Raw genomic sequence first — 16,468 nt, forward strand, 5'->3', positions numbered from 1 at the left:
CTATCGCTCTTTGCTATTGTTTTTTATTTTTTTCTCTTTCAAATATTTTCTTAACAAAAAAGAAAAAAGAAAACTGAAAACTGAATCATTGGACTGAACAATTTTCAAAGTTAAACGGCTTATCAGATTTTAATTTTGAGGATAATTTCAGAACAGGGCAGCATTAATTTCCTTCTTAACGTCCTCTTGTTATCGGTCTTAGTTTTCATTATTATCATTGCAGAAGAGAAGGCGAAGCTGCATGTGGACATGGAGGTTATTAGGGTGAAGAGAATAGGCGTACCAGTACCTCCTACACCTAGAGCGGGTCAAGGCCGGCATGGTTGACATACATGCAATTAATTTGCAGTTCAATAACTCAAATTAATAAAGGAAAAACAAGCAAATGACAAGCCCGGCCGTACTCATATTGCTCACTGTGAACAAAACTATGTAGTATGTACTGCATGCCGGGCGAAAATTAGATCCCGGTCATTGATCGAATTTGCAATACTTGTAATTAGTCTAATATGATTAGTCTTTTAATTTTTGCTGTTGATTTTAGTCCAAAAAGACCTCTTTATTCGTTATCTTTTTTTTCTTCTTTTTTTTTGGCAAGACAAGACAATCTATCCTATGTTATATGATAAATGATCATTTCCCCTAGATTTATAACTTATATATGGGAGCCCTTTTATTGAAAACCACTAAAATGAGCTATTTTTTTTTTTGGACTCATTTTTCGATTACATTTCCGCAAATCAACCGTTAGATGTTTAAACTTTAAATATTTATGTGTAGATCATTTATGAAATTTTTCAACCAAATTGAAAATCGTTAAGACATTTATAATCGTGATTTATCAGTCATGAACATGAACGGTTCATGTTTGACAAATTTAGTTCGTCTATTGATTTGATCTAGTTCAGTACCTTAACGATCGTCTATTGATTTTATCTAGTTTAGTACCTTAACGATTAACAATATAAAAGAAAATTTTTAGAAGTGATCTACTCGTGCATACAATAACATCCAACAATTAATTTGTTGTAATGTAATCAAAAAGTGAGTCTTCTAAAACATTGATTAGAAAGTCCTCAACTAGTCCTCATTTTAGTGATTCTTATTAGAAAGATTCCCTAATTGATAGAGCTAGTCACATACTCACATATATGAAATTTTGTTCTTATATGTATTTGGTACGTTAAAATAAAAAAAAACAAATAAACAATAACGATAACAATAATAATAGAAAAAAAATATATAGAGGTAATGCAAATCTAGGTTAATGAAAATAATAAGGATATTTTTGGATTCATTATAATGAGATAAAAATGAGGGTCAATTGCTACATTGATAGAACTGGAATTCGAACCCTTTATGCTCCTTCAGAAAACAATACATGGAGACATGGAGTGCACCGAATCGGGGCGGAATGGGAGGATCAGGACTCGGGAGTGCAAGCTCCCCCAGAAATGTCCCAAAGTGCCCATCACTTCAAATAATGATCATTCTTCACCGTCTCCCCGACCCCAATACAGGCATCATATAGAAGTCTGCAGAGTTGTAAAACCTTGGTAGCAGAGATGCACATTTCATCCACATAAAATGAGTCTCCAAGCTGTCTCAAAAGATCTTGTAGTAGAAATTTACCAGAAGACTCAAGGAGAAAGAAATACTTTACAACGCCAAAAGAAAGCCTCGGAGTTTTGCACTACATCTCTAATACTTTGTGTATAATGCTCCAAAGTCTGTGTGTGCTCATCTATGCCATCAGTGGATACTGTATCTTCGGCTAGTTTGACTGCTGCCATATGCGACAGTTGAAAGTTCTCTCCAGCCTTCTGCAGCTTTCTTGCAGTTTCAACCTCGCCAAGCATCACAAGCGTATGCAACAAAGATTTTAGCTCCTGGAGTGCTTCACTTGTTGGAGGCATCCCCTTCAAGTGATCTACAAGAGCGATCTCCTCACCAGGACTGCAATGTCAAGTAGTTATTTGAGACTGAATGAGGAGGAACAATGGAAAAATTCCAGAAAAGAGCATTTAACTACCTGCCAGCACGGATTTTTCCTTTCTTTCTCTGACGCCTGGCATCTCTTGCCCTGCTAGCTGCACTTGATCTCATGGAAGTGGCAGAGCTGTTCCTAGTCCTGCTCACAAGATTAGGCAAACACTTAAAATACAAACTTTAAGATGTACATGGAACTTAATGGAGAATCATCCTCCCAATGAATTAAAGAGGTAGACCTGTATGAACAAAAGTATGTAAAAGACATACCCAGTGGTGTAAGCACTCATTCCACTGAAATTACTGCTAGCTTCTGATGCAGTATCATCATCAAGATCGTTCATTGACCGTTCCTCTGACTGGACTTTTGCAGCAAGGAGTAACCTTCTTTGTCTTAAAGCTAAGTAGCGAGCCAAGTACTTCCCTACTTTCTCCAAACCTTCCTCATATTCACCAATCAGCAAGACTGCACATTCCAAAGCTGCATTCTTCACCTCAGAGATCAAATCCTGTCTATTGTGCATTAAAGCAACTCTTAAAGCTTCCTCCCAGTCCCTTGCGCTAATCAACAAACTCATCCCATTGTTAATTTCACCACAATACTCCAGCGCAATTTTGGCAGCTTCCTTTGGTTTACCAAGAGCTTGCAATTCTTCACATAGCTCATGAGCCAGTTGCATTATCTCATCTTCACCCAGTTTTAGAAGCCCGGCAACTGTAAGCACCTTACTCCAATTACCACAAGAACGGTACGACTTCAAAGCCTTCTCAAAACTGGAGCAGCACAAATAAGTGGTAGCAGCATCCTCAAAGCATTTTTCACTGCTAAGATGATCTCCCCAAGCGTTGAGAACTTGCCTCTTCTTGTTAGGATCAGCAATCAGCTGAAGTCCCAGTGGAAAGAGTTGAGGATTTTTCTTCATCAGGTTCATAGAATCTGCATAGCAAGTGTCTCCTGCAGAAACAATGTGCTTGAGGGCCTTCTCAAACCTCTGCAGCCGAAGGTCAATGTTATAGCGCATTAAAGTATCAGGCATACTTTCCAATTCTTGAAGAAAAGGAAGGAATTCTTTAGGGTCCTGCTGAGAATTCAATGCCACCATAGCTGCAAGGTTCAAATCATAAAGGCCCAAAGCTGCCTCATAAACAGATTCCGAATCAGATAACCATAGGAGATGCTTCAAAGCCTCTTCAGCAGTGGGGTAAGACATTCTCCTTTGGTCATTGGAACCTGACAATTCTGCCTCACGGATAACTTTTATTCTCTCTAAAGCCTCATCAAGTGCAGGGGGGTCACTACGAGCAAGAGTGGTCAGAATGCAAAGCTCCCTTGCAGGAGTTTCCGGTAATTGATCCTCAAGAGCCTTCCTAATGGCCAGCAGCACAGAAGATACCTTGTTATTGGAATCAAAACCCTTGGAGTCGTGCGATTGCACATCTTTAGCTTCTTTAGGAGAGGGTGAAGAAATAAATTCCTTATATAGCGTCTCTGTAGTATCTTCATTCTTTATGGCACAAACAAACTCAGTCATGTGGTTCAAATTATTGACCTGCTTGACAAATTCTGCAGCTGATTGAAGAAACACCTGCCAACCACAATAGTCAACAAGGACATTGAAATCTATCCTCTGACGCCTCACCATGAGAAGTGCATCTCTAAAACGCCTTTGGACCAATGCATTGCAAATAGAGGCCAGGACCAACTTTCTTGGGTAAATGCATTCTAGATTGCCACGAGACGGTTGCAACAGGACAGCGGCTTCATCTCCATGAACGACACCAACAACTTTGGCACCTCTTTCCCATATGTTTATAAAGTTTCTATTTTCTTCTCTTTTCTTCTTACCAGCATGGATGAAGTTCTCATGTTTTATCTCAAGTTCTTTTTGCAATACATCTGATATTTCAACAACAAAAAGCAAATCCTGCTTAGTTGCCAAAATTAAATGTGTGATCACCTGATCAGCCAAATTTGAGTAGAATGAAAAACTACTGCAGTTGTTGCATATTATCTTTCCACTGACGTGCAGCCTACAACTGTCATCAAGTCCGAAAAGCAGAGGTTTCGATGACACACTGTCTCCAACTAGAACCACACTCATCCAAGGGCAAGTTGATGAGAAGCTCCAATCAAGTTTTGAAGCCCCTCGGGAGATGCCTAACTTTGGAACATACTCATAAACCTTTCCACCATCAAATTGAACAAATGCTGAACCTTTTGAAGCAGGATTAGGAGCAATTCCAATAATGGTCTCTTCTAGAGAGTTTCGACTGGAGACTTTAGCATTCCATCCTGAGCATGTCAATAAACCTGGGACATGATCCTCAGAGCATGTAAGCTCAATTTCCTGCAAATAAAAACCAAGGTCTTCCTCACCAAGTGAAGTCTGAGGCAAGTAATTACTATGACTGAACCCATGGTGAGAAACAGCAAGAATCTTATGGGGGTCCAACCATATTAGATGCAAAACTGAACCAAATGGTGAATCAGAACTGGACGCTTCAACAAGGAACTCTTTGCCTTCTAGATCTTCCCATGTATCAGTTGCGGGAAGCTCTACAATACATAAACAGCCATCTGATAGAAAAGCAGCCAAGCAGTTCTTAGAATTCTTGGAGTAGAAGGCAAAGTCCCGGACAACACTCGAGAATTTAAGGCTGAATAAATACATAGGAGGTGGCATTAAGTATAAAGAAAGGGGGGTCACAAGTATCTTGGAGTCATCAATTACTAATGCAGTTGAGTCCTCCATCACGGCTGAATTCCATATGAAGTTGTAAGATGTAATCTGGCCGCCAAGAGTCCAACATGTTAACTGCAGTGGCCTTGTTGGATTCCAGACAAACCTCACTCCGTCGTGTCTTGGGTATCTAATTTCAGATTTTAAGTACCAGTGATTGTTACTGAAATACCAAATCTTGACACAGTCATAGTTATCACATCTAACAACGGCAGCAAGAAGATCTGAACTGCAATTCCACTTGAGAAATTCTACGGTTGCATTAACTTGCTCATTAATGCTAAACTGGCTTCTTTCTAACCCATTCCTCTCATAAAACACTATTGAAGGACACTCATTTTGCGCTTTCCTATCATAAACAGCTGCAACTTTCGCCCCACTTGGCATCCAGTCCACCACTGAACCCATGAACGACTTTGATTCCGAAACAGCATGTAACGCCCCTGAATGTCGCTCCCAAACCTTAAGCCTCTTAAGCAAAGAGGTAGAATCCAACGCCTCGCTTAGTGTGACAAAGTATTTCCCATCACCGCGCCAAGCAATGGGGCTTTCAATATTCGACAATATTAGATCACCTGAAAACCATAGTCCAGTCATTTCGATCACACATCAACGCTACACAAGTTATCCCTAACTAACCTTCAGATCACACATTTCTATTTCCCCAATCAAACAATAACAACTACGCATCAAATCAAAGCGAAAATCGGAAAATTAATAAGCAAAGGAGAGAGAGAGAGAGAGGTCCTTACATATGCGGCTGCCATCGTCAGCAACATCCTCAAGTGCAGTCTCATACAGCAAGTCCCAATCCAGAGTCATCACCAGTATCTGCCCAGTCCCGGTAATTATAGCCAGAACATCTCCATCGGGACTAGCCGAAACACACCTCACGCCGCCGTCGACGCCGCCGACGACTTGCGAGGCATTGTCATCCACACTATGCAGCAGCAGAAGGCCTTTACTGGTCCCAACCAAGAGTGCCTCTTTCTCCATGAGGTAAACAAACGAAGTGATGGAGTCCTCGGCCTCATCCAGCTCGATCCGAGTGACCTGCGCGGGAATCGAGGTCTTGCTCCACGCCCTCTCATGCTGTAAAACAAATTTAAAAGTCCGAATTAGGGTTTTGGGAATCAGAAATTAGGGTTTTGGGAATTGAGGAGGGGAGGCGAACCTGGAGAGAGGAGAGGTGGGTGGCGTAGATGTTGTTGGCGGAGGAGGCGAAGAAGAGGCGGCTCTGCTCGATGTCGAAGGCGGAGAAGAGGATGAGCTCTTCTTGTGTGGACTGTAACTGGAGGTTCAGAGAGACCTCCGAGTAGAGTTTCAGGTTATTCATGGCGCTAAATCCGTGCCCTAGCTAGTCGTACAGCTACTGGGGTTAGGGTTTTGCTGCGAGGGTTTTGAGGGTTTAAGACCCCAAGCAAAAATGGTTTCCACTAAGATGATGTCTCTACTCTGTAGTGTGTGGTATTGAACGACATGTCGCTGCCGAATTTATTTTTTTTATTTTTTTCAGGCTTTTTGGTGAAATGTCGAGTTTAATAGCGAGGACGTTAAGTAAGATCATTAAGTAGTCGGTACGTGAATGAAAATTAGTTGAAGGGATGTTAATAACTTAGTATTGAGGCGGTTTTAATTGTACTTTAATGAAGTCGCATTAAGCACGAATTTAAATTTTCGAGTTAAACTAATCTAATTTTTTGAACTGGAAAAATTTTGAGTCAAATAACGTCAGCATCATGAAATTTCATTAGGTTGTCTTTAACAATTAACATTACCTTTTTAAGTTGTGATTTTATTGTCAAGAGTTAAGAGTCGATTCTTTAACACTACAAACCACGAAACCCTTGCCTTCAAAATGGGAGAGGGATTTTATGCACAAAGCCCCAAAGAGGTGAGATCACTGGGGAAAAATATCAGCCATTAATTCAGATTATTGTGCTGAGTGCTGACATGTTAAGACTGTTTGCATATTTTAATTAGAGTGAGCTTCTGTTTATGTTAGAAGATCCCAGTAGAGAAGAAAGACAACGTGAGTATCATGAGTCATGAAGACTGCACCAGGAGGTTCAGATTGCCGGAAAACCTGAGAGGCGATGAACATCTAATCCCACGCTTTAGAAAAACTCAAATGCTTCTTGGTGAAGCACCTGACCATACTTCCAGGAGAAGTGCTTCCAAGTAGATTATTAGAGTGGCTGTTTTACATCTCTTCACCAATGAAAAGGAGAAGACAAGGAGGATCATGAGACCAGGATACATGCAGAACTACCTCATCTTACACCCAACTTCTACAGGGTTCGATCAGTGAAATGTAAATAAAAATTGCATAAAAAGTTCAAAATTGGTAGGCAACAGAAATTCAAAAACTAAACACGTTCCCATTTCATTCCTGTGATTCATGTACAACAATCCGGCAGCTACAATAAATCAACAGATTGTGTGAAGAAGTTACTAAGAAGAAGGAAGACAACATGAAATATAAAGCTAGCAAAGTAAGTTAACCACAAAACAGACACTGCACCTCATGTGCAGAGATTCCTTTGTCTCTATCAAATTTCAGAAAGTGTAGCGAAGTTGCTGAACCCTTAATCTCTTTGATTGCGCTCCTATCATGTACAAGCTTCTGTAGTTCCTAATTTCACATTTAACCTTCTGTTAGCAAAATTGCATCAGAAACTCAACTCTGCTGACTTTCCAATTTACCACTGTATCATATACAAGATCAAGCCTCCACACGCCACATATACTCAAAAATGGCCCCTAAAGTTTTAGAAATGCAGAGAAAGAAACTTCAATCAAGTTCTATACCTTTTTCCTTTGCTGTTTCCACAACAGTGTTCATATTTCCTGTAGTCATCATAGAAAGCATGTAATAGGATTTCCACAACTTGACAGAGAAAGGATATACAGATAAAGCTCTCTTATAAAACCTCTCAGAAATAACCTCAACATTCACCATATTGCCCAATATGTCTGCAGCTTCTACCCATACATACTCTGGCGGAATTGGGACAGCACGAAAGATTGCACTGACCAAGTTTGAGCTAGCCCAGAACAAAACACTGACTGAAGTAATATCAGTCGCATTGTTGCCAGTAATTAACAGCTTACAGACAGAAATAGCTAACTGATAGTTGGATGGAGTTATATCCAAGATGGCTTCAACAAAATCCACCAGACATTTTGTCTCACCAGTCTTTTTCGGTAAAAGAGATGGTCCATACAACACTTCAAGAACTGAATTTACAAGAGCAAAATCAGATGAGAATGGACTGAATGCGCTACTAACCAGCTGTCGTACTCTTGGCTTCTTGATGTCAGCAATAAACTGCCTAGATAATGGCTCAGATGAAGGGAAAACTTCGGCATCACCTATGTAACGTTTCAAAATCTTCTCCATGCCACTAGGACAACCACTCTCCTTAAATCCTGATTCCTCACTTAGCATAAATAATGCATGCTCCCTCATGCAATGCTTTGAATATTCTGGAACAGCAGCCTTCAATGCCCTCTCGAGGGCTAAGCGAGCTTCAATCTGATCATTTTGGATTAACTTATACAGCGAGAGATTAAGATATCCAAACATTACGTCCATCTGCTTAGAATCAGTATTAAGTGTCTGCAGAACTGAATCCGAAGCCAATCCTAGTGAGCCATCTGAGTTATCACACTCCATGTCATCTAATGTACCATTTCGAATACAATGAACTTGCCAAAAAGAATGAAACCAACGGCCTATAAGTTCTTTACCAAAATCAAATTGTCCTTTCTGAAAGGCATATACAACATACTGATTCCAGATGCATTGAATTCCGGGGACTTCTTTTGGCCAATTATTTAGGGCTTCCTCAAACCCGTCAAAAAGCGAATCACCAGGAGCATGTTTTTGGGCCCTTGCCGATATTAGAACAAGCTCTAAGCAGGACGGGAACATTTTAAGATATTTACCCAGAAGATTACTACACCTTTCTAAGCTGTCAATAGCTGCCATGCACCTTAAGTGACTCAGAGCAAAAAAATGTGCCAAACTGAGATTAAAATCACTTTTATCCAGCGATTGACATACAGAATCTTCTACTGCTTCCATCAGTTTGACAGCCCTCTGCTTTTCATTATCTGTTAATTCAATAGAAGGCCATTCTATTGCAAACAGTTCTTTCTGACATTCAAACTGCAGTACTACAGCATCAGGAAGTTTCCTATAGATAACCAAGTAAACACAACACACCCCCAAAATACATTTGTCATGACTTGTTAGGCATTTGGGCATATCAGTAAGCAATGGAGAATCGGGGTCATAAATATTTGTGGCAGCAGAGAAGAGTCCACAAATTTTCTGAATGGCCCTCTCAACATTCCCAGACATGCATAGACAATCCACCATTTGCAAAACTAAGTCTAAGATACAAGCACTAGCATGCACTTTATCTTTGGCAGAAGAAGCATGGCGGCACAGTGCTGAGAAGGCAAGATCGTAGGTAACCAATCGGTCACTTAGCCGCACCCGACTGTTGATGAACATAATCCAAAGTTCATAAGATTGATCATTGTAGTTGACCTGAGGAAGAAGAGGAGAAGTGTTTCCAGACAAAAGTTTCAAATTTCATATCTAGAATGCACAAAGTAAACAGCATGTTTAGAAAGACTAGAATAGTAGATAACTAACACAAGAGTGGGAAAAAGGGGGAGAAAACCTCAAAAATGGAAGAGAAAAGCTTGTAGGATGAAACTTATTTCGAGAGATAATGAAGCCAAAAATTGCATAAATCATGTTATAGACTGTTCAATGGAATATAATTCAGAGAAGGGGGGTCTTACTACCTAGGTAAGAAATATAGTATAGGTATATGTTTTCCTTACATAGACATCATCTGGCTGCATGATGTGTATGCCCCAGGCTATCAGAAATTAATATGCACCCCAAAAACACTACAGCATATCAATCAGATTGCTTGGTCTTGGATGGAAAGATATAAAAACAATTGTTTAATGAACGCAATGTGAAGAGTAGTGCAACTAAGAATCAAAATATCCATACAGGGGGGTAAACCTAAGCTCACAAAAATTAAAGTATAACATTTTAACAGGGATAAAGTAAATGAAGATAAGCATAGCTTGCGTGTTCCAGCTAATGAGTATCACTAACTCCTAAATGCCAAAAATGTCTATAGGGATGTATCCACATGTGTAACTGCCCCAAGTATTCATGCTTCAAAAAAAAAAATTGCAAGAGTAGGAATTATGTAATAGCATACCGCACAAGAGAACATGTCATCCTTCCCTACTGACTTCATATTGCTATAGTAAATAAGCAGATACAAGACCCAGAGAACTACGGATGTTGGATCAGCCTCAAGAGCACGTGACAATACAGGAAGAGCCTGCAAAGGTCAGAAATATAAGATAATACTCAAGTCTCTGATCAGAACTAAAAAATTGTGGTCACACGAGCATTTGTTACCTTTTTCATACCCTCAAGTGTATTGACCTCTTGACTGAAAATTAAAAGAGCCTTTTCCAGGTATTGCTCATTGTCAGCCAAAGCTTGATCCGGTTGATTCTAAGTAATCAAATTGTGAGAACGAAAGTTAGTACAAAACAGGGTGATGGACTATTGAAACAGCAATATAGTTGAAGAGCATTACAGATTACAGATTTTTTATGATCGATACGCAAGCCAGATAGAAAAGAAAAAGGAGGAGGGAAGAGGGTGGGATTGAAAAGACAGATAGAAGTTTAGAAGCTTGGTATACAGGGAACATAGAAGTTTAGAAACTACAAAATATTTCACAGCACTAGAAAATGCAACACACTAAGTATAGGAACAATACAAGCATGCAAGATAAGGCAAATGAACGAGTGAAAAGAGGAAATCAATAAACAAACCACTCCGCTATTTCTACTCTGGAAATATGATGACTGTCTGTTCCAACTCACAGGGACCTCGATGCGGCCGTCATTTCCATGCGAGACTGGCCCATCTGTAGAAAAATCTTTTTGAAACGACTTTGACAATGCTAAGAAAAGGCTGAAACACTTCTTCCAGCATTCACCATTTCTCCGTGCTAGAACAGAATCATATGAATGCAGATCAGCTTTTAGAGTACTTAAGCCAACAAGGTAAGTTGGTAAAGTCGTAAAATTGTGACGCCAGGGAACTTTTGCTGAACCATCACACTTTTCTTTGCAAAACGTTTGTCCAACCTGACAACCTGCAGGAAAAAAAAAATAACTTTTCAAGAATGCAAAAAACAACATGCTAGTCAAAATTTCATGAAGGGATTAGACATACCAGCAATTTCAGAATTATCATGCTGATGTGGAGACATCTCGGTGGTAGAGTAGTCCTTAACATGCTGCCAAGGACACTCATCATTGTTGCATTTTCCTCGTAGCTCATACATGCAAAGTGGCCAAAAGGGATCAACAGCAGGACCAGTGGTATAAGAGCCATATTCTCTATCACATAATTTCACCAGAGCCTTTTTCGTTGTGTCTACCATGGTACTGCTAAACTGCACTTTACCAGAGTTTATACAAGCACCTTCTTCAATATTAGTATCACGAGCTCCACTCTGTTGACTTCTGTCCTGATGTTCCATCACATTGTTTGGGTCTATAACCTTCATATACCCAAAAGCACTACTCAAGATGTAGGAAGGCGAAAAGATCATAGAAGTCAATGAGTGGTCACCTCCAAAGGAACATCTGTCCTCAAAATATCCACTGGAATGAGAATTCAAAGACAAATGTTCGATGGAATGCTTTCTCTGGATCTCAAGAGGAGCCTCAGTGAAACTTTTTTCATGCACATCAACGCCTACAAGGTAAAGACATATATCAAAACCTGAATAACAGCATGATAAAAAAAGACCTCGTGATGAGCAATAAAAAATCATATATTGTCTCAAATATAACTTAATCACCACTTCTGCATGCCCTTCATCACCACTTCTGCATGTCCTTCATCACCACATTGACCCTTTAGTTCAAAAAAATTTAAAGCACGGGGCACTGACCAACATGTTAAACTCAGATTAACACTTTGGTATGCACAAGAAGTCTAATAATTGAAAAAAGGACCTTTTTTGTGCTTTTAAAAGAGAATATGAGCCCAAAATGAGATTACCTTCAATATCAGATTGTTGATTTTTCTTCACCTCTGAGACGGGAGAACTCCCGTTTACTTTTTGTGGTTCTTCACTTCTCGCATCATTTTCAGCCTCTCGTTCCACTGCAATCCCTGTGCCATTACATACAACACTGTTCTTCGACACATTTTTTGTTCCTAGCTTTGCAAATAGTGTAGACCTCAAAGCTTTTTCGAGAAGTAAAGATTCCTCGTTGGGGTCAATAGACATTATCCTATTTGATTCATTATCTGTCTCCTTTTGTTTGTCTACAAGATGGCATTCACCATTGGGTTGAACAGATTCATTTTCGAATGAAAATGTATCATCATCTTCATTTGCTGAACCATTTGGTTCATTGGATGGAGAGCAAACTCCATCTGTGCCAGTATTGCCCAGAAGAGGCACTGGCTCAGATGTACTAGCGTCAGGTTCACTGCCTGGTTCTGAGCCAATGTTTTCTCCACTCAAATGCTGGTAGGGATTCGGGATCTGAGCGCTGTTAACGCATTGGATGTTGGAATCAATAACCGCTAGATTGCAGTCATTCTGGACCGGCGGCATCTGATGGCTTGACGTGGGTATCAAATTCACATTTTCAGACAAGTTATTAGGGTGATCCAACCCAAGTCCAGCTTGTTCGTTCTGCCTTGAGGAACATAACAAACTGGGATTGTTAATAACATAAGCACGGAAGTCGGCAGAATATAGTTCCCTTTTCCGATAAAGAACATCACACGTAGCATTCGCCTCAAGAAGAGCCCTCTGCGCTTTACGATAAGCTTTAAGAGCATTTTGTTCTTCAATTTCACACCTTCGCCTATGCTCTTGTGCTTCCTCCAGATTCTTGTCTAGCATTTCCTCCATTTGAACCAATGACTGCATCTTCATGTTGTCATCTCCTATAACGTTTGCATTACCAAAACAGTTCGAGAGGTTTGTGTTGTTTAGGAGTGCCTAGAAGTGAAATAGAAAGAATAAGTATTAATATAGTTAACAAATAACAGATAGAGGGAATTAATACAATCGGACAGAAGAAGGGATCTCACATGAAAACTTAGTGACCAGAAACAAACCTGACATTTACTGTAGAATGAGGGCTCAAGTCTCTTGTCAATGGATATGGTTTCCTGATGGTCACCACTTCCCATTAAATTCTTTCCTGATGTTGGATTGTTTAAGAAGGATCCAGGTTCTGGATGGCCGCTATTTGTGTTTGTGTTAGTATTTGTATGATTCAACTCCACACTATTCTGTATTAACAAACAACAATGAAAACTTATAATTAAATACACCGACTAGAAAAGTTCACAATATACATAAGTCAGGTCTCCCATATCCTGAGGCAAATTGATGTTAAAATCATTCGGGATGAATTAAGATTATACAATATGATATGCATGACAAGTGTGGATAGAAGTCGAGGCAAAGCCTATTTACATAAGGCAATGATAGATATTCCCTAGTAAACTCAGTGTTTTCTGCAAGCTTAATTCAACCATTATGGAAACTCCTTCATACTATTCTATAAGTTTATTGAACCTCTATGACATTTAAATTAATTTGAAGTAGAAGGATCCAATATGACTGCAATAGTTTAGCTAAAAGCACACTGTCAATTATGGATATATTACTAAGCCAGGCTGGACAGGGGATACGATAGGTCAACCTACAATACAGTTATAGTAAGCTAATACACTGCAATACTGTAGTAATTGACATATTCACTTACCAAGTTATTTGGAAAATCAATGCGCGTCATATTTGCCAGTGATTTACCCTGGTTTGGTGTAACAACAGAATCCATCTGCTTACCCCTCCCATCACACTGGATATATCTAGCATTGATGCCAGCACCTGCATATCAAAAACCGCTCTTATTGATGCAGCATCTCGAAAGTGTTAACCATGCTGAGTGCATAGAGGGAAAGCAAGTTACTGACCATCTTTCAGTCCAGTATGTATATTTCCCAACATTCCAGCAACATGTTTATCATTAGGATCTTGCCATTTTACAATGCTCGACTCTGTTGGACGCACTTGATTTTCTTTTTGGAGATAATCAATCTTACCGGTGTTCAATTGAGTATTGTCCTCCATTGCTGGGGTTTTTGATGGTAATAAAGGTTTTGCAACAGGTAATTCTTGTGGGCTTAGTGCAGTTAGCTGAGTTGAAAAAGCACCGCTGACTTTTATACGCTTTTTATCTGGCTCTTTTGGTTCTGTCTGCATACCATCAGAATATCCTGTACTGTACTTACCAGCTCCATCTCTGTGCAGGCCCTTAGCATTCTCATCCTTGCATGTAACTGATTCCTTAGTTCGCTGGGCAGACTTAAGCTTCAGTTCACTTTCCTTGAGCTTCAGTTCAGTCTCCTTAAGTGCAATCTGCTGTCGCAAGTCTTGAAGTTCATATCCACGCTCTCTGTTCACTATATTTTTGTTCATGGAATTGAAATTTCCAGCTCGAGATCCTTGCTCAACTGATGAAGGCACAGAATCTCTAGAATTAACTCCACGGATATTTGCCATTGATGTCATAAATGTGCGATTCATAGACAACTTTTTGGGCATAACTTTGTTCACATTTCTGGCAGGCTGTCCCAACTTGTTTGGTTTTGCAAGTGAAGAAATGGGTGGTTTTCCATTAGCATTCCCTCGAGTCATATTACTTTTAGTTTGTGAAGCTTTTAGTTTCCCACGCTCTTTTTCTTCAGAATCACTCTGACTGTCATCATCTGAGAAGCTTATCACAAGATTATTGTTGGGCCCCGAGTGGGCACGTGGAGGACGCCATCCAGGTGTAGCAGGTTTTAACGGTACTCTGTTCGCATCATTGCTCTTCTGGGAAGTAGGTTGCTTGGAGGTTTGGCACTGAATATCAGTAGAGCTTGCAGGAGATACAGCCTTCCCTGTGAGATAAACATAAGTCCATCAGACAATCTAGTACACGATGCTGAATCATGAGGGACCATGAAATTTAATGCGACACAAGAAAGTCACCAATAAGTGCACTAGTCTGCTACATACATGATTTGTTCACATCTGCACATTTTCATTTCACCCACATGCCTAAGACCAACTTAAAATTTGTCAAAAGAATTTATTTTAGGAACTATCAGCCTCAGATGTATTGCCAATTTGGCAGGAGTGGGAGCTCGACAAGATGATGAAAAGCAAGACTTACCCGCTTGATTCCCATGGGTGAATTTGTTCACTGGTGGAACCAGCATGGGCCCGGGAGTACCAGTGGAACGTGCAACCGAGAAAACAGGATTTTCCTGTGGATAAAGAGTACCCGTTAAAGAAAATTATGTATCTTCCTTAACTGAATATAATCACAACGCACAATCATTAGGAAAATAGAAATGGTAGAGAGGCATTATCAAGTAAGAACCGTTTTAAAATCTATCACCCGAAAAACACATTACCAACCAACACCTCGATATAATTACTCATACCAACATAATTTCTAACCATAACCTCCTCATTGAATCCAGAGGTTTACGGTAGCGTAACGGAGAAATTAACACGACAGTGCAGCCCCAATTTTATGTACACAGAGACTAATTTCAACACTCTTACTCGAATCTAATCCTAAAGTTACCCAAGCTAAAGTAAACTCCAATATCCAGGAACTGAAACAATCTAACATCAAAAATCCAATTCTGATTTCCAGAATTTCCCCAAATCTATACACAATACTCATGCACTGAAACAACAAGCTCAAACAGATAATCAAGAACCAAAAATCAACACACAAGTTGCAGATGGGGCTAGGGTTTGGGGAGAGTAATAATCTTACGTCATTATCATCGGAAGAGAGCTCGCCTTCTTCTCTGGATTTGGGAGGGAGCTCCGAGTTAGGGCTTTTGTCCGCCGCGGACTCGACTTGCATCGGCGCTGCGCCGTCGGGCTCCATTTCAGGCGGCGATTACGGCGAGCATATAAGGGGTCAAGGTTTGGGTGACTCTGAGAGAGGGAAGACCTTTATTGCTGTGAGATGTGAATTGCGAACCGATCAAGGGGATCCAGAAAAGTTAGGGTCCGGAATTGGGCCAGCACACCCTTTAAAATATATGATATTTTCAAGAATTAAAAGAAATTATAAATGTAAGAAATAATATGGAGGTATTTTTTCTTTTTCTGTTTTTCTTGTTTCCCTCTTGACTCTAATTTCATTTTTCTGTTAGATTCATCTAATCTCTTTGTCAAAATAATTTCCCGTTGACTTAAAGTACTGAATATAAAAGAGTTATTTAATTTTAAGGTTTGTTTTGAAAAGTTTTTGAGAAGAACATGAGGCAAAAGATCGAAATTTCTCAATAAATTTAATTCAAAAAAATTATAAAATAGTTTCAAACTCGAATTCGAGACAATTTTATTGACAAATATGGAATTATGTTGATGTAATTGTGTCTTCTTCTTCTTCTTGTTTTTTTTTTTTTTTTGCCTTCTTTTCTCAACTCTGATTTAGTGTCTTATGTAATACCAACATTGATGACACGTGGTACTCCTGGACCACAAATATTTACATGCGAATAACTTTGGTACCTTAATAGGACATAAAGAGCATATTGTATTATACAGGGGTGGAGCCACGTT

General features: G+C 39.6%; 2 protein-coding genes across 4 annotated transcripts; both read right to left on the reverse strand.

The window, feature by feature from the left end:
- Window positions 1-1,264: 1,264 nt before the first annotated feature.
- Window positions 1,265-6,161, reverse strand: LOC133714518 (elongator complex protein 1). The gene is made up of 5 exons (XM_062140636.1): window positions 5,905-6,161; window positions 5,483-5,822; window positions 2,260-5,305; window positions 2,033-2,131; window positions 1,265-1,956 (listed from the first exon to the last, which is right to left on the reverse strand). The coding sequence occupies exons 1-5, from the start codon at window positions 6,064-6,066 to the stop codon at window positions 1,641-1,643; spliced, it is 3,963 nt and encodes a 1,320-aa protein (XP_061996620.1). The 5' UTR covers window positions 6,067-6,161; the 3' UTR covers window positions 1,265-1,640.
- Window positions 6,162-7,091: 930 nt separating this feature from the next.
- Window positions 7,092-15,913, reverse strand: LOC133715797 (uncharacterized). 3 transcript variants are annotated; one of them, XM_062142450.1, is made up of 12 exons: window positions 15,669-15,913; window positions 15,051-15,144; window positions 13,807-14,775; window positions 13,596-13,720; window positions 12,940-13,116; window positions 11,863-12,820; window positions 11,026-11,553; window positions 10,671-10,945; window positions 10,195-10,293; window positions 9,989-10,114; window positions 7,542-9,291; window positions 7,092-7,365 (listed from the first exon to the last, which is right to left on the reverse strand). In XM_062142450.1, exons 1-12 carry the CDS (start codon window positions 15,783-15,785, stop codon window positions 7,343-7,345), a joined length of 5,241 nt encoding a protein of 1,746 aa, XP_061998434.1. In that variant the 5' UTR covers window positions 15,786-15,913; the 3' UTR covers window positions 7,092-7,342. The 3 variants fall into 3 exon arrangements, with proteins under 3 accessions (XP_061998434.1, XP_061998433.1, XP_061998432.1); XM_062142449.1 differs by having other exon boundaries at window positions 7,092-7,356; window positions 10,620-10,945; XM_062142448.1 differs by having other exon boundaries at window positions 10,620-10,945.
- Window positions 15,914-16,468: the final 555 nt, after the last annotated feature.

The sequence above is a fragment of the Rosa rugosa genome, chromosome 6 (genome assembly GCF_958449725.1).
Source record: "Rosa rugosa chromosome 6, drRosRugo1.1, whole genome shotgun sequence".
Taxonomy (NCBI): Eukaryota; Viridiplantae; Streptophyta; class Magnoliopsida; order Rosales; family Rosaceae; genus Rosa; species Rosa rugosa.

Excerpts from the sequence above, each read along its gene's own strand:
- LOC133714518 (XM_062140636.1), bottom strand. The coding sequence starts at position 6,066 with ATGAATAACCTGAAACTCTACTCGGAGGTCTCTCTGAACCTCCAGTTA. Across the intron at positions 2,132-2,259 it reads ATGAGTGCTTACACCACTGG|GACTAGGAACAGCTCTGCCA; the intron begins GTATGTCTTTTA and ends TCTTGTGAGCAG. Across the intron at positions 1,957-2,032 it reads GGAAAAATCCGTGCTGGCAG|TCCTGGTGAGGAGATCGCTC; the intron begins GTAGTTAAATGC and ends TTGACATTGCAG.
- LOC133715797 (XM_062142448.1), bottom strand. The coding sequence starts at position 15,785 with ATGGAGCCCGACGGCGCAGCGCCGATGCAAGTCGAGTCCGCGGCGGAC. Across the intron at positions 11,554-11,862 it reads TCAACAATCTGATATTGAAG|GCGTTGATGTGCATGAAAAA; the intron begins GTAATCTCATTT and ends TTTACCTTGTAG. Across the intron at positions 9,292-9,988 it reads ATGACATGTTCTCTTGTGCG|GTCAACTACAATGATCAATC; the intron begins GTATGCTATTAC and ends CTTCTTCCTCAG.